Raw genomic sequence first — 24,627 nt, forward strand, 5'->3', positions numbered from 1 at the left:
TTCAGATAAATAGTTCCTAAACTATTTGATGATTAAATATTCTTTTTATCTAATTAAATTTATTTATTTTTAAATTAAAACTAAAAAAATGGAAGATTCTATTGTTGCACTCTAGTCAAATTTTCTTTTGTTGGCAGATGAAAATGAGGAACTTTGAGAAACTAAGAGGCTGAGGATGTTGTTTATTAAATTAAAAGCTTGTCTACCTTAAATTGAGGAGGTGATAGTGAGATGTAACCAGAGAAGTTGTAGATTAATTTATGAGCATTTTTACCAGCAAATATGCACGAATATAAAAAGATTTCAAATCCGTCAGCAGTTGCATGAAAATTAAAATTATAAGTAATACGATGCCTGAGAGAGAGAGAATTTTATCTTTCCCCTTTTTCTCTTTTGAAGTTTTATTGCACGAGAAATGCTACAATGCCCAAGCTTGTCACTTTCTGGTTCTTCACTTTCAGCAACAAACCATCCAAACGTGCAAGAAATACTAAAGAAAGTGTCTTTCCGATTTCAACGGTGGAAACTGGAAACAAATTCCACTAGAAGTACACAAAAGTCAATATTGTTGTGATGGGTATGAATGCGTTTGAAACTACAAGTGCTTGATAGTAGCCTCCGTTGTATTCCGATGCTCATTTGCTAGCTTTGAATTTGGGAATCCTGTGAAGACCTGCAAAGGGTTTAGCCTGCTTGGATGTGGATGGAGCTTTGTCTAGTACTAATAATATTGCATTTGCCCTTGGAAAGATTCATCGCCGAAGAAGAACTTGTGATCTTCGTAGCCGCAACATCTGACAAAATTGAAAGAGAGTAATGTTTCCTCTGCCATTTCCACACAAAATTCAGCATTAAACCACATGTAAACAAGTTCAGAGAATCCACTAATTCCACGTTCGAACAAACATGATAAGCTCTCGTACTGAAATCTAAGTAAAGAATATAACTGAAGTTCTAAACCAACCAGGTTGTTAGTTAGTTGTTACTTCAAAACCTTTCTTCTGGAGCTCAGATGTATAAACGACAATATTTTCCGGAAGACTCATCAAGCTCTTGAAATACAGGAAGTATGCAGAAGTCAAGCTCTTGAATTCATGAGTCTACTTAGACATCATGCAGAGATATGCAGAAATCATTATACAGTTTAAGCTTTTTTATCTAGTGACTCAAACAGGAACATTTCCAGGATTTCTCATTTCTTTCTGCCATGCCACTTAAAGTTCCAAGATTGTTGTATAGTAATATCTTAAAAAGTGATGGTTAGATCTTGGCAAGAGTTACAGTTCGCACCAGCTTAAGACAATCACCAATGACCAACTTAGGAGACTGATTCCAGGCCCTGCATAATGTCATAAACTACACAATCACTAAAAATTTTCAAAAAGGAAAAAAGGAAGAAAAAAAATGCAGGTTAACTACCAGTAGAATAACATACATAGATGGAAGCATAAAATTTCAAGATGGGAGATTTGATTGGAAATTTGATCATCCAAATTCTTTCCAGAAGATGGTTGAAATTTGCTACTTAATTAGTAAATCGCATGGGCTTGTGTTCCATTAGAAAACTTGTCAATTCAAGTGAGGATTCTGTATGTTACGACTTACAATCCACCTAGATCAAATTAATTTTTAGGCAAAAAGAGGATATGTCACTAACTGCAAAATGTTATTATTGAGCAATGCAGCAAGTGGACGCACTTTCTTAGATTCAACACAGCTGGAAAGCGTAAAGATGGAGAACTAACAAAACCAGCAGAACCAAACCCAATCAGCAAAAAAGAAAAGAGTATTACAAGATAGACCAACACAATCAGCAGTCAACAACTTAGGCCTTAAAAAGAACACAACCTGCTAATGCCATCACAAATTAAAAAGAACACAACCTGCTAATGCCGTCACAAATTTGTGCATCCAGCACATGGAGCAACTGCTGAGCTGACTTTAAGCAACTTGGCTAGATTATTGTCCAGATGCTATAAAAGGAAAAGGAAAAAAAAAGAGAGGAGGCAATAAATCAGAGATTTACAGGCAAACATAATTAAACCTTATTAATAGCATCAAATGAAAAAAAAAGAGAAGAAGGAGAAGGATGATCAAGTCTATCACAGAGCCAATGAATCAGAGATGTATAAGCAAAAACAGATAAACTTGAAACATGGCATCCAGAAATATGATTTCAAATCTAGCTGAAGTCCTGTTAATAATACAGACTTACAGATAGCATTTGCTGGAATATCTGAATCAATTTAAACATCATCCAAGTCAAGCAGCACATAATCTTCTTCATTCTCAAGTTGTTTACTCTGTTCCAAGTTCCCTTCCATTTTCTGAACTCCAAACAAGAAACAACCTTGATTTCCTCTTTATTCAACTGTGGCAGGCTGGCAGCAGAGATCCTCTTAACTTTCGTAGTCAAAGTGGAAGCAAAAGAACTCAACCAAATCATATGGCCACCAGAATGATACATAATGGTGATTAGTAAGATCAGGAAATATTTGACTGACAAAATATATATATGTAAACTGATTCTGCATCATAATTGCTGTCGAATTAGTATCCAGACACAGAAAATCCATTATATTGAGCAAACATGGGATATGGATTCTCATTCCTAGTTAGTCTGCTGACTATAATCCAGCTCTCCTCAAAGAGATCTAAGGAAGATAATCCTAAGACATACTGCCATAGCATTTAAAGAAACTATAAATTTGTTGTGAAAATAATAATGAGCAAACTTTGAGGCCAAAATCAATGAGGTCCACACATTACAAATAATGGATAAATGGTGGAATATAAAGCTCAAAGAGCATTTGAATGTCATATGCTCACTTATTCAAATACATTAAGGGAGTGGATATGAAAATAAACAAAATCACATTGATTATTTAGGAAATGTTAGTAGGGTATATAAGTACCAAATTTCATTTAGACTTTGGCCCTAAAAAATAACAATTCTAATGGGTGAGTAAATTTATGCAACTTAGTTCATACACACCCACCGGACGGCTCGGTTCGGTTCGGTTCGTGGGTGGTCAAATCCAAATTATTATTTGCTCTATTAGGAGTATGTGCTGCATCTGTTGTTTGAAACCGAAATAGTTAATCTCGATTTGTTGGAGCCTTTTTTTTATTCGCTCAAACATTTTTTCAATTGGCTCAAGCATAAAGTGAATTGGCTCGGGCATAAGGTGAATTGGCTCGAGCTATTATGGCCAGACACTTTTGTTGACGAAAGGATGTTGCCTTTGGACTGGCGACTTTGTCAACCAATCTGATTTTTTTGCATCTCTTTATAGTGGTTGTTCATTTATTATAAATAGGCTATTAATATGCATTAGGAAATGATCGAGTGAAATTAAATGAATTGATTTTATTTATTTATTCACTTATACATTCTCGAGTTTTTCGTTACTGTATTGAGAGGTAGTACTGTACTATTCTGGTTCGACAAAGCACTCGGATTTATTGTTTCCTTTCGTGTGCAAGGCAATCATTGCCTCATAAGAGCGTGAAGTCCATTATTACAGGAGCAATCATGGAGATTTAATTGGTCTAAAAAAGAGAGTGTAAAATACTAGACTTGACTAATACGGTATTCTGTATTCTGTAATTTATAAGTTCTTTAATTAATTTTATCACTGCACTGGGTTGGATTTTGTGACTTTTTGAATCGGATTGTATCACCAACAAAATTTTCCTATCCTTGGTTATGGTATCACATATGACATGGAAAATTGAGATTAGAAACCATTGAACCTTGCGAAAGTTCAAGGAATTAAAAAATTTAATGGTTCTAGTGTTAAACTAATCCATAATTGGAACAATTTTGTAAACATAGGATACATAATCTAAGGAATCATGAGATAAGATAAATTAGATGAGCTCAAGTGCATCAGACACTCCTCTGTAATATGATACGATGTCTCAGAGTATGCATTATACCTTACATTTGAGGAGCTGTTTGTCTACTTAGTCCGATAAATACGACAATGTTAAGTACAAAGTAAACTAAAAACTGCAATATCTGAAGTATGTATAACACCCAATTACCAAAGTAACCAAAGTAACAGGTAAGAACTAAGGACACATTCTATAATCATAAATGTATATTTTGTCTATGCTTAAATATGTCGAGTTATAATTCCTATCCATTTTCATTAGGAAGAGTCGTCCAGTTAAATAGATCCATTGAAGCCAGCAATGGATTAGTACTAATTTGCACAACAACTTGACATTGAAGCATATATTAAGGAACCTTAGGGATGGGGATTAATATCTTGCTGGAAGTAGTTGTCAATTTATCATACTTGTCAGAAATCATAATTACTTGAAAGTTTTATTTGGATCATGGCATACTTGTAAAGAATCATAGTATTCAATATTCATGAATAGAAATCCGAAAAAAAAAAAGTTCTCCCTATTTTACAATTAACAAATATCCACTAGAAAATGTCTTCTAAATCAATATACATAAATTCTAATTTTTACAACCAAATATACGCTACCATACTGAGCATGAGTAATGCAGTGATTAATTGTCTGCCCCTATGAACTTTCTAAAACACTACATATTTCTGAAGGGAGAGATCAAAGCCTTGGGTGATTAGTAAAAAGAATCTTCATAAATCTGTTATTGAAGAAGCCACAAAAGGGGCAAGTCTAATTTGGCATGGCAAACCCTAGCTAAGAACAAAATCTAATTCAAGTAGTTATAATTGAAGTATTAACATACACTATATATAGATCAATCAGAAGAAAAGCAAACACAATTGAGACGAATATTGAAGCTAAGCGGGAATAGATAAAATAAAGGAAGTCTAATAGCTCCTCACAGTCTGAGATTTTTTGGTGGAGGTTTCCGTAGGTGGTGTTCGCTGCTTCCGGGTTCCGGCCTTCATGGCTCCCATCATCCGAACTGGAGCTAGATAGTGGTTTGGTAGTAGGATCCGGGTTAGGATGGACTCGGATCCGTATCCAATTACATTTTACCATTCTTTACGTAGACTTTTTTTTAAACGCTTTACAAATTATCTAAGTGGCTGTCATCATGCCATAGTTCTACCCTTATTTTAGAATTTAAAAAACAGAAAAAATTAAGAATAAAATGATAATTTTAAAAAAAATTCTGGTAATATCTAGCAAATTCATCTTGGATTACATTGCTTATAGCAAACAGTATGTTTATTGAATAATGAAGTACCAATAATAAGTAATGAATCATTTAAAGAAGAAGAAGAAGAAGAAAAAAAGTATGAAAAGTATAATAGGGATGATGATTTGATAGCAAAAATATCAGTGTCTTTCTTATTTTAGAGAAGTCCTCCTCTTTGTTTACTGTTTCACTAATCAACTTATTTGAGTTGAGATTGACTTCACAGCACCCTAAAGTATGCAATATTTCTCCAGAAATAAAATTGGGTTTTGAATGATCTTGGGAAGGTTTTCTTTAGCAGTTTTTGTCCACTGATATTCTTATTTCAATATAATCTTCTCTATTTTCTATTAAAAAAAAACCACCATTGTCAATGAAGGAAAACAAAATAAGAGTTTCTGAAAACATGAATTACAGAGTCTACGATGAATGTGCTGGAGAAACATATAACACCACATCTGAATGTTGGTAACGGCGAAGATCTTGCAATAGCCAGAATTCAAGTCTTAGCTATCCTTAATGATCTTCCACCCTTTTAGAGAATTGGTTGTAATTGCCTTATTAAAAACAAATGCCAAAAGTTTGGTATTGAGCTTTCCTTCTTCGACACAGCCCTATCTCTGCTAGAGTTTATTGTGTGAATTTTCTTGTTCTCTTTTAGTGAATTTTTTTCTCTCATCCTAAGATCATTGTATTCTCTTTCCCTCATTCATTCTTCTCTTTTCTATTCTCTTATTTTTCTTACATTTGTTTTCCACCGTCACCGAGTTCATTCACCTCATCGACACTTCTTTTCTTCATCGTGCTTCTTGTAGCCAATTCACTTAGCTTTGTTCATGATGGGCTCCCCGTCGTTATTATTCGGCTGGTTCCTCTCACTATTTAATATCAAAATCCTATTAAATAAACTAAATCTTTGAAAATGATGATAATAATAATAATTATTATGAATCAACTTCCATCAAAACATGGGCATCTGAATGGAGAAAAACAAAATAATCAATGACGGTAAAAAAAAAAAAATAGTCAAATTTTGAAAGCAATTCTATCCATATTCAAAGAAGTAATTTACGAGGTAGCTTTCATAAACATAATAACAATTATAAGTATAACAAGAAAAATAACCCCAATTTACCACTACCAATAGGACGCCGCTATGAAGCAAAACTTATGCCCACCATCAAAGACACTTTATCACTTATATACACATGAGTATGTCAAAGTTGACAGAGAGATTTAGCCATCATGCATGTGGTTTGGTTCTAACACTTCAATCATTGTCGTACTTTAATCTCACTCTTCCATTTGGGTCTAATTCTCACAAACTCTCAACTTAAATATAGCCACTGCTCTCTGACACATCTGTCCACCAAAAGGCTGCATTTATATTCCCACCTAAGATCTGAAGAAAGAAAGGCATGGGCGAGGAAATTTATACTCCCAATTTGCACACCAAGTGGAGAGGAGAGAGAAACAGAGAGTAGAGTCAATGGAAACACTTAGTCCACAACAATTAGAGCCTATTGGGATCTGTGCAATTTATTTTAGGACTTCTCCAAGTCTTCACTAAGAACACTGAGTACTTACTTAGGAGGCAGCCAAGGCCCTTTCCAAGCCAAAATGCCATATTTGTACTTCTTCTTCACATCCACACATATATTTCTTCCTCTCATTTAAGTTCCAGAAAAAGTCTCTAGGACTACTGTAACCAGGAGGACTACAATAATGCACACATTTTACCCTCTTTTTTCTTAAAATTTATCTAGAGGCAGTAAATTAGCATGTAATATTAATTGCTCTGAGAAATAGAGGGTTCTATGTGATACGAATTATAACGAGCATTATAAAAGATTATTTTTCTCAGTAGAATTATGTTAAACTAAGGTCATGTGAGTCACGAGGTAGGAGGTTAGCCATGTTCCATGTTCCATGTTCCATGCCCATCGGAATCGGATTTGTCTTAACGGTCGGGCGCGTACGTCAGCGTAACGGCCGTTTATTTTGTAATGGTACAACTCGAGAGTGTCGGCAGATCCCATGGGCTAACCGGTCCCTCCGCTATCTACTCTACGATGGCAGAGTAGTAGAATACGCGAACAGTGGGGGGCTAAGTTGTAACTCTCGGGATCGCTATACTAACTACGAGCACAGTGACGCTCCTCCACGTGTCCAATTGCTCCTTCCCCATATGACGAACGGTCTGAAACTGGGAGTTTACAATCGTACCCCTCGGAAAAGGAGAAAATTCCTCTGGTTAGGGGGCGATTCTTTTCCTGCTTTACCGAAATGATGACGAAGCTCATTGGTGGTTGGCTGGGGGCCATGCGAAGTTTGATTTACTTGGCATGTTGTAATTGGCTGCCTAATTTCGTTAAAGCTTAATTTTCTTTTGACTAGCTTTTAGTAAAGAAGCGCAGTGGGCAGGAATTGATGTGCCAACTAATACGAGCTTATTATTATTATTATTTTTTAAAAAATAAGAAGAAAAAAAAAGTAAGACGAGATTTGACGCATCAACTAACACCAATCAGTTCATATTCTAACCGGCAACGACCACCCGCCAAATAAAATCCCCGATTCGCAGACGTAACCGTCGGCGTAACCGAAGCCCACCATAGAGGGCATTCTGGTCATTCTGCCCCCACAGGAGAGCACATGGGTGGTGGCATCTCGTCTCGCCCATCTTTGGGCTCATCAAAATCTTTTTACGGAGCAGCGATATATATACACCCCTTCTTTTGTTCTTTTCTTTATTTATTTTTTCCTAGCCACACTTCCACAGTTGCTCTTTAGTTGCCTCTTTGGAGGCACGACTAATCCGCGAATATTATTTTTTTAGGTGGGAAATCGCTACTATTTCCTCTTTTCTATATAAGTGTGGAGGCTGCTACTCTGCTCTATAGTACACACAGCTCTGTGCATTGAGGGTGGACTCTTGGGGTTTCTCGAAGCTTAAAGTGGCAAAGAAACCGAGAGAAGCCACAATGGCGGCTCCTTCCTCCTCCTCCTCCTCCACCTCCTCCCTCCTCCTCTTCTTTCCCCTTCTCATCTGCTCCTCCTTCTACCTCTTCTCCGATTTGGGCGAGGCGGTCTCCTTGTCCGACCCGCAATGGCACCCTGCAACCGCCACGTGGTACGGCAGCCCCGACGGCGACGGCAGCGACGGTAAGCTCACTGGCCATTTCTTTGCCTTGGGAGTTTAGTAGGTTGTTTTGCAAATAACTACCTCATATCTCAGCTATTTGTAATTCTGTTCCTTTTATTTTTTTCGCGTCGGATGTTGCGAATAGTTGGGAAATGAGATAGTTCAGGTAGTTATGTGTAAAATTACTTCTTTCTAGCCGTTGAGATCGGCATGCGTATATCTCGCGGGGGCCACACCGATTTGGTGTATGTGTCAAGTGATGAGGTGCTCGAGCACCATCCCGCTGTGCGAGAATTGCATCCGATCCCGAGCCTCACCGCAAGTGCGTGCTCGGCACATGCGCAAGCGATGCATGTCAGCCCTAGCACTGACCTTTTACTCAGACCAGCAGTTAAACTCACCCTTCATTCCGATAAATCCACTCGCTTCTTTTCCTTTTTCTCTCTTTTTTTTTCTTTTAACCAGGCGGGGCGTGCGGGTACGGGTCGCTAGTGGATGTGCGCCCGTTTAGGTCGCGGGTTGGGGCGGTGAGCCCGATACTGTTCAAGGACGGGGAAGGGTGCGGCGCGTGCTACAAGGTGCGGTGCCTGGATCCCGCCATCTGCTCTCGGCGAGCCGTGACGGTGATCATCACCGACGAGTGCCCCGGTGGCTACTGCGCGTTCGGGCGGACCCACTTCGATCTCAGCGGGGCCGCCTTCAGCCGCATGGCGGTGTCCGGATCCGGCGGCCGTCTCAGGGACCGAGGCGAGATCTCTGTCGTCTATCGAAGGTCAGATTAGACTATTCTCTTTTCAAAGGAAAAATGGTCACTTTGTAGTGGCGGAGACAAAGGGATGCTCTTTAATCTTTATTCTTCTTCTTTTCCCTTCGCTTTTGTTTGACTGTAAAGCTTTATATCTTCTTCAGGACTAAATGCAAGTATCGCGGGAAGAACATAGCTTTCCATGTGAACGAAGGGTCGACAGACTACTGGCTGTCGCTTCTTGTAGAGTTTGAGGATGGCGATGGAGACATTGGATCCATGCACATCAAACAAGTACGTCTCTGATCAGTGATCACATCTTTCAATTGTTTCGTTCAGATTTGCCTTCTCTTTAAGCACTACTAAACTCACAAAAGAACCTTCTTTATGTATATAAGTTGGGGTGCCATGCTCTCTCTTTTACAGAAAGTTGTGCATTTTTTAGTGCCTTCCTTTCTTTCTTGAGAGCTCTTTCTTGGGCATCTACAGACTACAGTTGAAGACATGCTGCATGTTTCAGTGGTTGGTGTGCAGGCTTTGGGCCACAGAACCTCTCATCTGCGGGACTTTTCCATTATTTCTTTTAAGAATCTTAACATTATTCTTTACCTCTCAGAGAAGTTTTGATAACAGTTACGACTATGGATTTAACTAACGTGTCACATCACACGGGATTTAGTCCACAAAAGTGGCCTAGAATAATAGTCAATTGCAAAATTTGGTTTCCCCATATGGGGCCCTAAAGCTTTGGCACTAATACCACTTTAATAATTCCTAATCTTTAACCCAAAGCGGATTAGACTTTAATAAGTTCCATTTGTTTTGCCTTTCTTTGCATCGCAGGCAAACTCTGTTCAATGGGTAGAGATGAAGCACATATGGGGAGCAAATTGGTGCATTATTGGAGGACCCTTAAAGGGCCCCTTCTCAGTGAAGCTGACCACATTGGCCACACAGAAGAGCCTCTCAGCTAGGGAAGTGATTCCAAAGAATTGGGCTCCCAAGGCCACCTACACCTCTCGCCTTAACTTCTCTTAAGCTTAAAGAAGCAAAAAGTAGCCGTTGGTTCTTGGGTTCGGCATTAAAAAAATTAAAAAAAAAAAGATGAGGGAGAAAAAGTAGCCGTTGGGTTTGCAAAGGCAGTCTCCCATCAGGCTATTTACATAGGATCTCCTTAAATCTATGAGCTTGGAAGTTTCTCTGGTAGTTGTTGTTGCTACTACTATAGGCTATAGTTCTTTTTCACTATTGGGCTCAGTGATGTGTGCCCTTGTAGCCCTCTCCAAAGGGGAGAGAGAGCGCCATTTGTGTGCAAGCTTTTGGGATACATCCTGTCTGATTAAAAAATGGATGGGCGTCCCAAATAGGGTATTCCTCGTCCTGTGCTTTGGCTTGGCCAGGATGGGAAACCTCTCTGTTCTTCTTATTTCAACTTGTTAATGGCATTTCTTCTTGTGGTTACTGTGTGTGGTAAAACTATTGCACTTGTGAGTTTCCTTTTTCACAAACGGGGGGGCATCACATGCCATGCATGGGACTTCGCTGTCTTACATAGTGAATGTGTCATTCTTCATGTTCTTTTGATAAGGATGTGGACCCCAAACACATGGGTATGTGCTGAGATAGACATATGGAACATTATGTGGGCATGATGATAGCTCACCTACCACTAGATTTGGAGAAGGATTGATGCATGATGCAAGTTTGCAACTTCCTCATCACACATATATGATATATCACATGCCCAAGAATCACTTTTTGCCTACATTCCTTGAGGTTCTTTCAGTGAGCTTTAAAGTGCAGAGAGGTTTCTTTTGTGCAGGTGCCAAAGAATTGCAAGAGTAGTTATTTATCATCATACCCCATGCACTTTAGCTTTGCAAATTAATGTCTCCTGCTATTTGTTTTCTGCACTTTTTGACTCCTCCCCCCCCAATCTTTGGATTCGTCAGTCTACTCTGTCAAGGCATGCAAAGTGTCACTCGTGGGCATAAGCGTGCTGAAGAATCTCTGAAAAGTCTTTAGCATTACAGCTACCATGAAGTGTTTTTATGATTCATTCGCAGCAAAATTCAGTAACTTCTCCAGTAACTTTTATAGTCAACCACTGAAATAAGCAATGATATGGAGTCAGCTGCATCTTTTGATGGATGTTTCATAAAGTCGACATGAGATTGGTATCCTTAATCTAAACTTGTTGCAATAGTTAAGAGGATTCCTCTTTGTTATCCCAACCATATAGAAGAAGTTTAACAGAATGGTTAGAAGATAATGGGAAAACAGCAAAGGTGGAGATGTCATTGGACCGAACACTCCAACATTAGTCAATACTGGAAGAATTAAAGAATGTGATGGTAGGATGTGAGAAAGAGAAGGGAAGCAATTTGTAGCTACTAATATTTACATTAAAGAAACATATATATTCTCCCTTGTTTTTATCTATCTGTTTCAAATCAGGATGCATTTTTGCAGGAGTATATTTAAAATGACCCACTTGAATGGGGCATTTATTTTAATAAAAGACCACATAATATATTTTACCATCCCCGTACAATTCTTTTGTTCTCTATATTTGTGATTAAAATAATTTATTATAATAAATTACTAAAATATCTTAATTATTTTTTTGTCCCATCGGTTCGTCTAAACAAATATAACGAAAGTATTTTAATAATTTAGGCAGTCCATTAAGCTCCTATTCAGAATAACTCTTTTCTTACAATAACAACTCAAAATTATAATAATTTTATTATAAAATATACACTAATCTAATTATAACTTTATACTTGATGTCTATCACATTAATATACTTGATGTTATAATTTTATGAAATACAAATTTTAGAATCAGAAGTTAATCGGTAAATATTGGATAAATCGGAGGGTAAACTAAAATTACCGGTGGAGTTATTTATGTCCTACTTTTGGCGCACACCAACGACACTGCCCTTTCCACGTGGCGCCGAGCGGAGCGCTTCTATGCTTCTCTCCAGTTCGAAACTGCGAAAGAGAGCCGAGAGCGTAAAAGGGAAACTAGGAAGGAATCGGATTGGATTAGGAATTTGGGGATTTTGGTATTGGTATAGCGAGAAAGTAGATGGAAGGGGTTAGGGTTAGGGTTAGGGCTTCGGTTTCTGTTGATGCTTGATCTGGATGAGCTGTAGAAGTGGAGATGGTCTTGGGCTCCGTGCGGATGGGGAAGTCTTTCAAGGATTCTCTCAAGTTGCTCGAAGCTGACATCCAACACGCCAACTCATTGTAAGTCTATGAAGGATTATACATGAAAGATCCTCTTTTTTTCTTTTTCTTTTTTCTAATGTGAAGTAATTGGAATTGGTTATTGGGTAATCTTTGGATTCCCTCTGTTTCCGTCTCTCTTTTTTCAACAACTTTGGTCTGATTGTGTAGAAAAAGTTGTCTTTTTTATCTGACAAGCGTCACAAATTTGGACGATTCTTTATCAGAACGATAACTTTTAGACGCTATAAAGGTAGCACTTTTACGTGCGGTGCTCTGTTTCTATCTCTATGGAGAGTTCTGGTGGCATTCTTTGTAGTAGTTTAATTCTGTCAATGTAGATACTTTGTAAACTAGCTGTGAGGATAGGTTCGTGTGACTTGGTGGAGTTTAGCTAAACGAAGTGACACGTAAATGGTGTCTTTCTTAGGTTTATTGTTCTCTTCTGCGTTTGAATATCATTCATCATTATATCTTCCTGTGGACTACAGTCATCTATATATAAGATATTATAACAATATTCTGTTGATGAGGAATGAAAAAAAAATTGTGACAGGTTTATTGAAAAAAGAAGAAGACCAGAAACCACATGCCAAAAGTACAGTTTTGAATGTTCTCATTATGTTGTATATATAATATGGTTTAGTTTGCTGTAAGTTGAAGCTTGATGGATCTGAATATAATTGAACCTGAGAAGTGAGAAGTCCTTGTTTGTTAAGTACAAATAAGTGCAATGTGATTGCTGTGGAAATTCCCCAGCATGGTCTTCATATGTAATAGAGCTCTTTTTCATTTTTCTTTTGTCTCATGTTATCTAACATATCTATTAAAAGATTGCAAACTGAGATATGGTTTTGATTATTCACGGATTGATTTTTAAGGACAATGTTGTTATAGACCAAGTACAGTTTGTTTGCCTGTCAGCTACTTGCTGCCCACTTGCCCCTTCTTCATTGTTTTTATTATTTGATTTATAACTTGAGCTACATGAAAAACGAGTCTATTATGATAACTTCCAAAGTGGTGCTAGTATCATAAATGTGGTACTTTTTCTCTTCTTTGAATAATTCCCTACAATCATCGAGTAAGTTTTGAAAATATTTAGCTGCTTTGTTAAGTAGTGCGACTGCCTTTCTAAAATTTTGTACTTATTCTCTTGATTTGTTTGATATTTTATCATTTTATGAGAGAGCCGCAATAGTAAGTGCTTTCCTCATTTGAGTAGTCGAGTACTGTTTATTTTTGAGAGTGATGTCAAGGGAGGATCATCTAAAGGGAGATAAAAAGGGCATACATTTAATTATACTCTTTTCTTTGAAGTTCTTATTCAAGAAGAATTAGGTAGGTTTATCTGGTAATTTAATTGACCTTCCGAATTCTTGATTATGTGTCCAGCTCCAATGTTCTTGCATGTATCATGCACCGACCATAGTTATTCTTTTACTTTTGAAAGTTGAATAACTAGTACTTGAACATCTAGTTTGGGACATCTGATGTGCTGACATGCTTAAATAAACTTGGAATAGCCCATCAGAAGTTCTTTTCTTCTTTTAAGGAGCATCCTGTGGATTAGCTAATCTAATTTCATCCATAGGGCTTCAGAATTTCCAAGAGAATATGATGGCTCATGCCTTCAGATGCGAATCTCATTTAGTTCTTCTGCACACTTGTTTCTTTATCTGGTGCGATGGGCTGACTGTAGCCTTGCTGGGGCCCTTGGTCTTGTCAGGATTCTGATTTATAAGGTTTATACTTACTCTCATCTCTCCATATGAGGGCACCGAGTTCTTCCCCGATTGATTATTGTTGTTTGTTACTTTTTGCTGAACGAGGAACTCTTTGACATGCAGGTGTATGTTGATGGGACAACAGCCATGTCAACTCATGAAAGGAAAGCAAGCCTTAGAGAATTCTATGGTAGTAGATCATCTAACTTAAGTTGTTTCCTTTCTATGAATCTTAATATTCATCTTTATGTTGTGGTTCTTGTTTGGTACTTGGGACAGGTATCATTTTTCCCTCTTTGCTGCAATTACAAAGGGGGGTCACTGATACGGAAGACAAAAGGCAGAAGGCACTATGCATGAAAAGGTATAGGAGGAGAGATGATTTTGAAAGGAAGCAACTCTCAGATTTCAATGTTGAAAGAGAAGAAGAATGTGGTATTTGCATGGAACTGAATGACAAGATAGTGTTGCCTAACTGCAACCATGTTATGTGCATGAAGTGCTTCTATGACTGGTAATTTGATTTTCAAGCTTTTAGTCTAATAGCAGCTTTAGGAATTTTGACATCTTCTAATTTGGATTCATGCTATATAAAGAATAACTGATTTATGAATCTTGCTGCTCTTATTGTGTTTTGCTAATAACACTGTGGCTGCTAGTGATTCTATGGATGATCCTTGTGTATATTAGATAATCTGATTTGTGAACCATTTTAATACTCCTTGTAACTAGTGTATTCCATTTTTGGCACTGGAAGATAAGGTATCGTGATGTATGTTGTTATAGTTTCTTTTGATGTTATGAGATGACACCGATGGAACCATCTGGATGAGATTAATTATGATCATTAGGAAGTTTTGCATAACCTTCACTTCGTTCTATGTGAAAACAGAAATCTTTCTACTCGAAATTTGGCTTTTAGTTCAGACATCATAGTGTTGCATCATCCCTGTGCTGAATGTTAATTATGTCATATTCTGCACTTGCTGCTGCAGGAATACAAGATCGCAGTCGTGCCCCTTCTGTCGTGATAGCCTGAAGAAAGTTAAGTCAAGTGATTTATGGATTTATCCTGAGAAAAGAGAAGCTGTTGACATGGCAACACTGTCTAGAGAAAATCTTAGGCGCCTCTTCATGTACACAAATAAATTGCCTCTGGTAAAACCAGATGTCTTTTTCAATCACTATGATCTACATGACAAATGAGCTTTGTCGGCTTTATCATTGTTGGTCATAGTCCTTTGAAGTCTTCAACTAGTGGCAGTTAGATCAAATCATGGTTGATATATGTTTTGGATGCAGCTCCACTTTCTGTTCAATGTTCTGCAACTTTTAAAGCAGCTCATAACTTGAGGAACTGCAGTGGAGGTATCTATAGATTCTGTCCGGAATTATATAAATGAGTGTATAGCTTATTAACATGCCATTATTAATTAATCAGCCATTATTTGACATAGTAACATCTCAACTGTTTTGGCTTGACCATTGTATTTTATATCTGGCTCCTTTTAGTTTAAACATGGCTTTTCCAGCCAATTATAGTTTATTATTAACTCAATCTCAGAATACAAGTATGCTGAAGAGGTCTTACTATGTTTTCAGTTTTATGTTACCTTCAGTCATTAATAAGATCTCTCTCTCTCTCTTTAATCTCTGTTTATTGCTGTTGTGTTCCTGAAAGCTTTTGTTTTGTTGGCCAAAACACATATTGGGTAATATTGTCTGTATTTATTGTTGGCCTGTGTTTTTGGAACATGAGAACTATACATTCCCCACTTTACTAGGGCTGATTTGTAGCAAATATCCATTCTCTCTTTGACACAAGTGATCTAGATGACAATATTCTTTGATTGTTGTACGGATCAACAATTTTCATACATGTGAGATTTGGAATCAACTTTAAAATACAGGTGCTACTGCAAGGTTGTTGTTTGTTAGTATGCTTGTACCAAATTAACTATTAAGCAAGAGGTCCAAGATCAAACAAGTCAATAGCTGGCTTCAGTTATTACTAAAACATTCCTAGATCTCATGTGGACCTAGATGTTATATAGTGTTTAGCTGTTATTCTAGAATAAGAGGTTGTATTCTGGAATAAGAATTTTTGTTATTCCTGAAGTGAACGGGGGCTCACTTGGCTCACTTGTCTTGTAATTTGGTACGTGGTTTAATTTTTAGTTCATCCAAATATCTAATGAAATAATTTTGAGTTAAATATATTTTATTCTTCAATTTTCTTTTGTATCATTATGCTTCTCTTTGGGAAAATATCCTTCTGAATTGCCTTTTGTATCATTATGCTTCTAAGCACTTATAAAGTATTTAAATTTAACAGTTACAATTGAGTTAAAAATATTTAACTCAATAAGGGGTTTTTATTATTGTGTCGGTAAATGTTATGAATAACAAAACTAATCCATCACTTGTCATTGTTTGATGTCTGTCATGTTTTGCAATCCCCCTTCACATGACATGTCAGGAAGATGCTGAGATATCAGAAATTTGCATATAACACCCTACTTTCTAAAAAAATCATATTTTACCTCATATATTTTTATTATTTATAAATTGAGTCCTATAATTTAGTGAATATATTTTTAAAGATATATTTTCAGTTAGATTTGAATTAACATTGCATATCAGAAATTTGCATATAACACCCTACTTTCTAAAAAAATCATATTTTACCTCATATATTTTTATTATTTATAAATTGAGTCCTATAATTTAGTGAATATATTTTTAAAGATATATTTTCAGTTAGATTTGAATTAATATTGCGAGAATATTCTGTTAAATAGATATATTTTATTTCTAAATTAATTAAAATATTCTTATTTCTAAAATAACTAAAATATTCTTATTTAATTTTTTAGTATAGTTAATTTAATCTAGATGTTTGGTTAAATTTGAATTTAACAGCAATATGTTTTCTACGTGTATTCACGAAATTATAGTGCTCGATTTATAAATAGTAAAAATATAATATGTAAATCATAATTTTATTAAAAGATAAGGTGTTATATATAAATTTCTCTATTATTAATCTTATCATATTTCTGTGTGCCCCTTGCTAGTATGTGGTGTGCTAAACACGTAGAAAATTTAACATCCTTCTCCTTCAATTAGTTAGTTTATTAATTCTTCACCAACGGCTAAGATTCTGCCAGATCATCCAGTTAACTTTTTTTTTTGCAAAAAAGCCCATGAGAAGTTAACATATTGTTCCTAATTAAGGTGAGTGGAACCTCCACCGGTGGTTTCCAAAATAACAAACCATCCCTAAAATGCATATGAAAGAGAGAGACAGATGTAGAGACAGAGACTAATCTCGTTTTAGCCTTTTCGTTGAGAGGGGACATAGATAGAGGGAAAGAGAAAGGAAAATCTCGGGTCTTTTTCTACCCTCTGTCTCCTCTTTTAAACGAAACGATTGGAGAAGATTAGAGAGAGCAAGCGATGGGTTTGAGAGGGGAAGGAGAGGAAACGGAGAATGGCGTGATGGCGACGGACTTCTTCTGGTCGTACACTGACGAGCCCCACGCCTCGCGAAGGCGGCAGATCCTTTCCCAGTACCCGCAGATTAAGGAGCTCTTCGGCCCCGACCCTTGGGCTTTCCTCAAGGTATTCACGTTTCTACTCGGTTTTGTTTTCTTTTATCCCCTGTTTCCCCTTGTTGGTTTCGTTTCGTTCGACTGGGGGGGTTTGGATCCGGAAAGATGCGATTTTGACGATCTTTTCGGGGCTTTCGGGTTGATTGCTAAAATGGGTCTTGGTCTTATTGATTGGAATGTGGTTTCGTTGATCCTTGGATTTGGTAATGGGCTGTTTATTTGGTAGGGATCTGTTGATATCTGAGATTGTAGATCTTAGAAAGCGTGATGTGTTTGGTCTTTTAATTGCTTTAAGGCTGGTATTTTTGTAAGATATCAACTGCATTTCCCCCCTAATCTGCCAATGCCCGTTTGGTTTTGACTTTTATTGCTGCCTTTTTGCATACATTCTTTCTGTTCAGTTTATAAGTAAAGAGGACTTTTGGGTCTCAACGGTCTTTAGATGAAGGTTTGCTCAAGTGTCATTACCTTGGTTTCAACTTTTTGGACATGGGAAGATAGTTTCGTTCTTCTTTCAGTTTTCTCCTTTCATTTTATTGCACGAATTTGATGCATTTATTGTTAAATTTGTGAATTACAAGATAATTTGCTAGTTTATGTAGACTTTAATTTTGATAAGTACTGGTGGCTCTTGCATATGAAACGGTCATGTATATGAATGTGGAAGTTATGTTGTCAAAGCTTCAAATATGGGTGGTTACAATTAAGAAAAGTAGCCTATGCTCAGGATATAATGCAACAAATGCTACCTTCAATGTTCACTTTGTAAGAGAGTACAAATTCCTTGGATCTTCTTAATTTAGGGTGCTTAGTCCTGATTTTAGAGTACATTGTGGCAATATTCGGTCTATTACTGATGAATGTGAACATTTTGAATTTGATTGCTACATGAAACCTGCTATTAGTAATCTGGTAGAGTATAGAAGTATTCTGTTGTCTGTCTAATATGTGATTGTTGAGAATGTAGACATTGTTTTTACTCAGAACTACGCTTATAAACTCTGCAGACAATGAAGTATTTATGGAAAATATTATACATTCTGTAGACTATAATATCAATATTTTTTTACTTAGTACCACTCTTCCTCAAAATGTTGTAATACATCTGAATTTCTGGTGCAGATAGCTGCGGTAGTTTTGCTTCAATTGTGGACTGCAACCTACCTCCAAGATGCTAGCTGGCTGAAGTTATTGATAGTTGCATACTTTTTTGGCTCCTTCCTTAACCACAATCTCTTCCTAGCCATTCATGAGCTCAGCCACAACCTTGCTTTCTCGACTCCATCCTATAATCGCTGGTTAGGTATCTTTGCTAACCTTCCCATTGGTGTTCCCATGTCCATAACATTTCAAAAGTATCACTTGGAGCACCATCGATTCCAAGGTGTTGATGGTATTGACATGGACATCCCTAGCCATGCTGAGGCTTACATTGTCAAGAATGCCATCAGCAAATGTATATGGGTTTTGTTCCAACTATTCTTCTATGCACTCAGACCACTCTTCCTCAAACCCAAGCCCCCTGGTTTGTGGGAATTTACCAATCTAATAATCCAGCTCAGTCTTGATGCCGGTTTGGTCTATTTCTGGGGTTGGAAGTCCCTCGCTTACTTAATACTTGCAACCTTTGTTGGTGGTGGCATGCATCCTATGGCAGGTCACTTCATCTCCGAGCATTACATTTTCAACCCAGATCAGGAGACTTATTCATATTACGGGCCGTTGAATCTGATGACTTGGAGCGTCGGGTACCATAACGAGCATCATGATTTCCCTAGAATACCAGGGAGCAGGCTATACAAGGTGAAGGAAATAGCACCAGAGTATTACAAGAGCTTGAAGTCCTATAAATCTTGGAGTCAAGTGATTTACATGTACGTCATGGACCGAACTGTCGGACCTTACAGCCGGATGAAGAGGAATGCATCCAAAGATGCTGGAGGAGCTGCCAAGAAAGACGAGTAGGATCACTGACTGTCCATTTCCTTTATTCTTGTTGCATTTATTGATAATCTTTCAGTGTGCTACCCAGCAACTGGGATATTTATGAGTTTGTAAAGAGCAGGAACCATCTTGATCTAAGTATTTTACCTATTTAGTGTCTGTTTTGGTTAGCTATTACAAGTTGTCTTGTGAAAGCTCTATGTTTCAAATGAGACGTGTGGTGAAGTTTTTTCACTAAAAGTTGCCTTGATATGTTCTTCATCTTAACACGGGTATTTCACAGAACTTCATATGTTTCTTCCCCCCTAAAGTACGTCATTTTAACATGAACAGGGAATTGATTATAACTCTATATAAGTGAGCCTTTGCTTGGTTCGAAACTAGGCTTAAATGCAAGCTCAAATAAACTTAAACATTTGGGTGCGAGCATATTCTTCTCTTTTTAAAGTCAGCCCAAAGAGGTCATGGTACTTAATGCATAAGAAACACAAGGAAATTGATGATTGCACCCACAGAAACGGCAGTAAGAAACATCTAATATTCTACATACAATAGTAACGCACAGAACAAAGAATATCTCTCAGATGTACTCGGCTTAAACCTTTTAATATCAGATAACATTTACAATATCTCTAAAACCAAAGAACGAATCACATAGAACTGGCGTCTGTCATATGAATATAAGGGGAGAACTTCCAGACTTGAAGAATAGAACAAATATTTCAGCAAAATTAAGTGTCAACACCCTGAAAGGAGGAAGAAGAAAATTTTAATTCTAGTGTGGATGATATACAAGTCTCTGATAGGCATTTGGGTTGAGTAATGAAGAAATAAGCAGTGCTGTTTATCTCACATAGCATGCTTCTGATCACAATTCACTACACAAATGAATTGGTAATGCCACATGCTTGCAAATAAATAGGTCCATTCAATCTGGTCACTTAGCTGCTAGTATCACCTAAACGGCACAATTTTCCTTTCTATATTTACTATGGATTGTCTTGTGCTCCCCAGAGAATATAATGATTCCTTGGCAATGTGAGGTTCAGAGAGATTGATTACTTGTTAACCTGTGAAAATAAAAACCATAATGTCACATGCCACTTTTTTACGAGCAACTGTTATAATGGAGCAATATTAAACTTCTTGTGGACACTCACATTCCAAGAACCATTGAATGAAAGATGAGGTTCGACGTAGTATGGCTGAACGTGGTTTCTTAGGAGTGGAAGCCTTGCAGGTGTGTAGTCATCATCACTGTCATCGAAATTTCCATGATCTTGACCAAGAGCTTTTAGGACAATTGCAAGCAAGATGGACAATATCTAGGCAAGGACAGAATTGTAATACATACTCTTAGAAATAAAGCAAGTAAAACTTTGAAGCTTGAAACACCATTCTCAGAAAAAGAAAAGTAAATAAATAAATGCAATGGATGACACTCGAAAATGCTTTTAAAGAATAAGTTGGAAGCTGTGTTGGAGAAGCTTTTCCGATCTTTAGATGATACTCCTTTTAACCAAGCAAGTATTTACTACTTTCCAAGAAAACATAATCACGATATTCTTCAGCAAAGAAACAATATTAGTTTGAATGATTCTGAGAACTATATTTTAAGCTTTAGATGATTCAATGTGCAGTAGCAATTGTCAGTATAGTAATATGACTATATCTAGATGAGTGTTGAAAGGGGAAAATACTCAAAATAGGAGGCAAAATTGTTTTAAACCTTCCATTGCACATGTATGTACTTCTATAAGCAGCCTACCTGAGCAGTTGCAATTACTAAGCCAATCCATTTACACATTTCAAAGTTTGATCTCACAAAATTCTTGAAAGAATCAAATCTCCCAGTTGGATCATTTGGGAAATCCTGAAAGGGATGTAGATGATTAGAAGTATCAGAAGAAGATGAATATAGAGGACAGAAAGATTAGATTAATAAATACAAAAGGATTCTGCACCTCTTCCCAATATTTGTTAAGAAATACATCAGCAGTTATTGCAGCCTCCATCATTACAAGCAAAAAGACAAAGACCATATACTGTGCACTTGATAAGAATAACAAATATGTTGATCATATTTCTGCAGTGTATTCATTTCTTATGTGATCATATAAAGTACACATGGAAACTTTAATACAAGGAACTGGAGAGAAATAGAGATCGAGTGTAGCCATTTTTCTTATTGAATAAATCCAGAAAAAATTAGCAGACAATTGTGATATATGAAAGGTATGCAGCAAGACATCAAAATATGCCTTCTAATTTAGATATTTAATACGATGATATTCTAAAACTCAAAGAAATACTAAAGACATAAATGAATAAAGAAATTAACATTGACAAGCCAAAACTTGAAATAGAGGCACTAAACACTGAAATTTGAAAATCTGGACGCCCTCTCTGATAACATCTAAGAAGAATCATATGAGAACTCAGATATGTTAAGTTTTAGATGTAACTTCACATCTATAAAAAAGAAAATAATTTTTAAAAGCTTTGATTTATGGCGAAAAATGATTCTGTTGTTCAGATATGGGAGGTGGAGAGAGCTTAATATAACTTCTAAAGCCTTTCATGAAAGTATTATTTAAAAAAAAAATAGCATTCTGATAGACAATGTCAATAAAATGCAAGACTACTTTGCACATTTTCAGATTATCTGCAATTACAGTTTAACATATTCAAACAAGATAGACATTAGAAATTTCAGAATCTTCTAGAAATAACATTATTCTTTCTAGATTTGGATAAACCAAATTTCAGTTATCTAACCAAAAAATTTGTGTGTAAAGAACAAATACAACCACTCCAACTCAATTAGAAATTTCAGAATCTTCTAGAAATAACATTATTCTTTCTAGATTTGGATAAACCAAATTTCAGTTATCTAACCAAAAAATTTGTGTGTAAAGAACAAATACAACCACTCCAACTCAATTAACTTTAATGGTCTTGTTAACGCAAATGATATTGGCCACAAATTTTGATAAATTCTTCTTGTTAATTATATTGACAATGTGAACTATGCATAATAGGTGGGCCATGAGTATTTTAGCATTCAATTACTTAACATAACAAGCACTCGTGCAGCAAAAGGCCAAAATATAGCACGCTATCCACATTTAATTATTAAGCCTATCTAGCAAAGTATTGTATCCTATATTCATGCGAGAAACTGAGTTCCAACGAACAGAGAGAATAGAAAAGATTGAATAATCAAGAAAAAGGATACACATGAAAGGCAATGCCCATTAGAGGTTTCAGCAGCTACATGCCCAGAGAAAGCAATCAAGCACACCGATACACCTAAACCAAGGAAACTGTAGATGAACCTGCATATCAATTTTCCATTAACTTTGTGAGATAACATGAAAAATGCATCTAGAAATGTAGCTATTAGTGTTCGGTAAAATATGAAAATGTGTTCTGGATCCCCATAAGATGATAAGAGTGAAAATAAAAAAAACAGAATTCTCAAAGGAAGCTGAAAAGCAGTGACTTATAAGATTAACTTTAACACCTTTACAAAAGCAAGCTGTAGAAATTGCTGAGTTAAAGATTCTAAGGGAAATAAAAGCTGGCCAAAGGAAATTGATACTATAAGCAATTAGGTGTTATTATTAAGGCTACTTCTGTAAGCTTCTAAGAAAGACTAGCATTTTACTGAAAAAACCAGAGGTGCTTAGCAATGAAACTGTCTGCTACACATTCAATAATGGAAAGATCCTCTCGAATTTAGAAGTCTTTCTTATTTCTGGATGTTAGCTATTTTAAACTTAACGTAATAAGGAGAGTATTTTGCTTGTGTGAAAGCTTAGTGCACTGAAGGCAGAGATGAGAGACTAAAGATATAAAAGAAATTATTGATCTTTCTCATTGGCTAGAAAAGCAGTCTCATGCGTTAACAGTGCGTAAAGAAGGGCTTAACCAAAGTTTTTTCTGTGACTTCCCATCTTAGGAGCGAAAATGGTATGTTATTCATTATCCAGCACCTACCTGAGCTAAGCTGATTATGGATTTAGATTTGTATATCATCCTGGAATCTCAACTGAAAATCATATCATCTATTTTCGTCTAACAATCCACAAAACATTGCAATATAATCTCCTCAACAGGAGTAATTCTGGATAATGGACATATGTCTACTCTGGTGTTTCAGATCATAATCCAAATTTGAGAAATATAGATAAAAACTTTGGTATCCATTGTTTATATGTCTCTGAATTCTTATCAGGAAAGAGAAGGTCGATAACTGGATATTACCATATCTGATCGCTAGTTCACCTATAAGAATTATTACACTCAAATTAATACCTACAAATCTCCAAAAAAAAAAAGCATCACAAAGAAAACAAAAACTAAATTTGTATGCACATATCGTAGCTAAAGAAACAAGAAGAAAGGAACGAGAGCTGAGACAAACCAAGGAGGGGTAGGGTCGCCGTTGAACTGCTTGTACCAGACCCTCATCATCCAAAGGGAGTAGAGGATCATCGCCAACCCCGTCAATCCAATCACCGAATTCACCAACTTCAACACCGACTGCAAACAAGATCTCACTAATCTCCCCATCGTTTTCGTCCTCCCCACTTCGATTCACCACCTCGGGTTTCGAAGAGGAAAAATTAAGCAGAACCGAGATCACAAGTTTCAATCTTAAACGGGAAGAAGAAGAGATCAGATCATCGGGGGATGAGATGACGAAATGGAGAGGAGTTCTAGAATCCCAAAACAACTGCGTTAATGTTTCCCCAACCAGCTGAAATGGAATCCAATTTCCATCGATGGTGATATCAAGGGTTTGGAAGTTAGTGGGCAGTTACTCGAGGAAGGCATGAGCTGGGGACGATCTGGATGTATTATAATATTGGGGCTTCTCTAATTTAATTGTCTTTTTTTCAATTTACTCTCATTATTATTATTATTATTATTGTTAATTTTTCTTACATAATATTATTATTATTATGATCATAGATTATTGTTAAAATTAATAAATATATATAAATAACTAAAATACGCTCTAACTTTTTTAATTTTAGAGTATGAATATTAATCAAT

The 24,627-nt window shown here is 36.5% G+C and overlaps 4 protein-coding genes and 1 long non-coding RNA gene across 8 annotated transcripts; 3 read left to right on the forward strand and 2 right to left on the reverse strand.

The window, feature by feature from the left end:
- Positions 1-335: 335 nt before the first annotated feature.
- On the reverse strand, positions 336-4,888 carry LOC140762992 (uncharacterized). Of its 4 annotated transcripts, XR_012104796.1 has the most exons (5): positions 4,833-4,888; positions 2,216-2,432; positions 1,884-1,973; positions 1,291-1,339; positions 341-825 (listed from the first exon to the last, which is right to left on the reverse strand). It is a non-coding gene; the product is annotated as an uncharacterized lncRNA (long non-coding RNA). The 4 variants fall into 4 exon arrangements; XR_012104795.1 differs by having other exon boundaries at positions 336-794; positions 965-1,339; positions 2,216-4,885; XR_012104794.1 differs by having other exon boundaries at positions 339-794; positions 2,216-4,885.
- Positions 4,889-7,954: 3,066 nt separating this feature from the next.
- Positions 7,955-10,503, forward strand: LOC140761933 (expansin-B16-like). Its single transcript, XM_073099474.1, has 4 exons — positions 7,955-8,317; positions 8,763-9,069; positions 9,207-9,336; positions 9,886-10,503. The coding sequence occupies exons 1-4, from the start codon at positions 8,137-8,139 to the stop codon at positions 10,078-10,080; spliced, it is 813 nt and encodes a 270-aa protein (XP_072955575.1). The 5' UTR covers positions 7,955-8,136; the 3' UTR covers positions 10,081-10,503.
- Positions 10,504-12,003: 1,500 nt separating this feature from the next.
- Positions 12,004-15,618, forward strand: LOC140763268 (E3 ubiquitin-protein ligase AIRP2-like). Its single transcript, XM_073101379.1, has 5 exons — positions 12,004-12,299; positions 13,873-14,023; positions 14,129-14,195; positions 14,285-14,519; positions 15,001-15,618. Exons 1-5 carry the CDS (start codon positions 12,214-12,216, stop codon positions 15,209-15,211), a joined length of 750 nt encoding a protein of 249 aa, XP_072957480.1. The 5' UTR covers positions 12,004-12,213; the 3' UTR covers positions 15,212-15,618.
- A 1,674-nt stretch (positions 15,619-17,292) lies between these two features.
- On the forward strand, positions 17,293-19,830 carry LOC140763123 (sphingolipid delta(4)-desaturase DES1-like). Its single transcript, XM_073101185.1, has 2 exons — positions 17,293-17,629; positions 18,742-19,830. The coding sequence occupies exons 1-2, from the start codon at positions 17,465-17,467 to the stop codon at positions 19,582-19,584; spliced, it is 1,008 nt and encodes a 335-aa protein (XP_072957286.1). The 5' UTR covers positions 17,293-17,464; the 3' UTR covers positions 19,585-19,830.
- A 309-nt stretch (positions 19,831-20,139) lies between these two features.
- On the reverse strand, positions 20,140-24,393 carry LOC140763540 (tetraspanin-19-like). Its single transcript, XM_073101770.1, has 6 exons — positions 23,993-24,393; positions 22,802-22,901; positions 21,528-21,608; positions 21,332-21,436; positions 20,724-20,888; positions 20,140-20,633 (listed from the first exon to the last, which is right to left on the reverse strand). Exons 1-6 carry the CDS (start codon positions 24,139-24,141, stop codon positions 20,622-20,624), a joined length of 612 nt encoding a protein of 203 aa, XP_072957871.1. The 5' UTR covers positions 24,142-24,393; the 3' UTR covers positions 20,140-20,621.
- Positions 24,394-24,627: the final 234 nt, after the last annotated feature.

This window comes from Typha angustifolia, chromosome 7 (assembly GCF_048772165.1).
Source record: "Typha angustifolia cultivar Huaian chromosome 7, ASM4877216v1, whole genome shotgun sequence".
NCBI lineage: Eukaryota > Viridiplantae > Streptophyta > Magnoliopsida > Poales > Typhaceae > Typha > Typha angustifolia.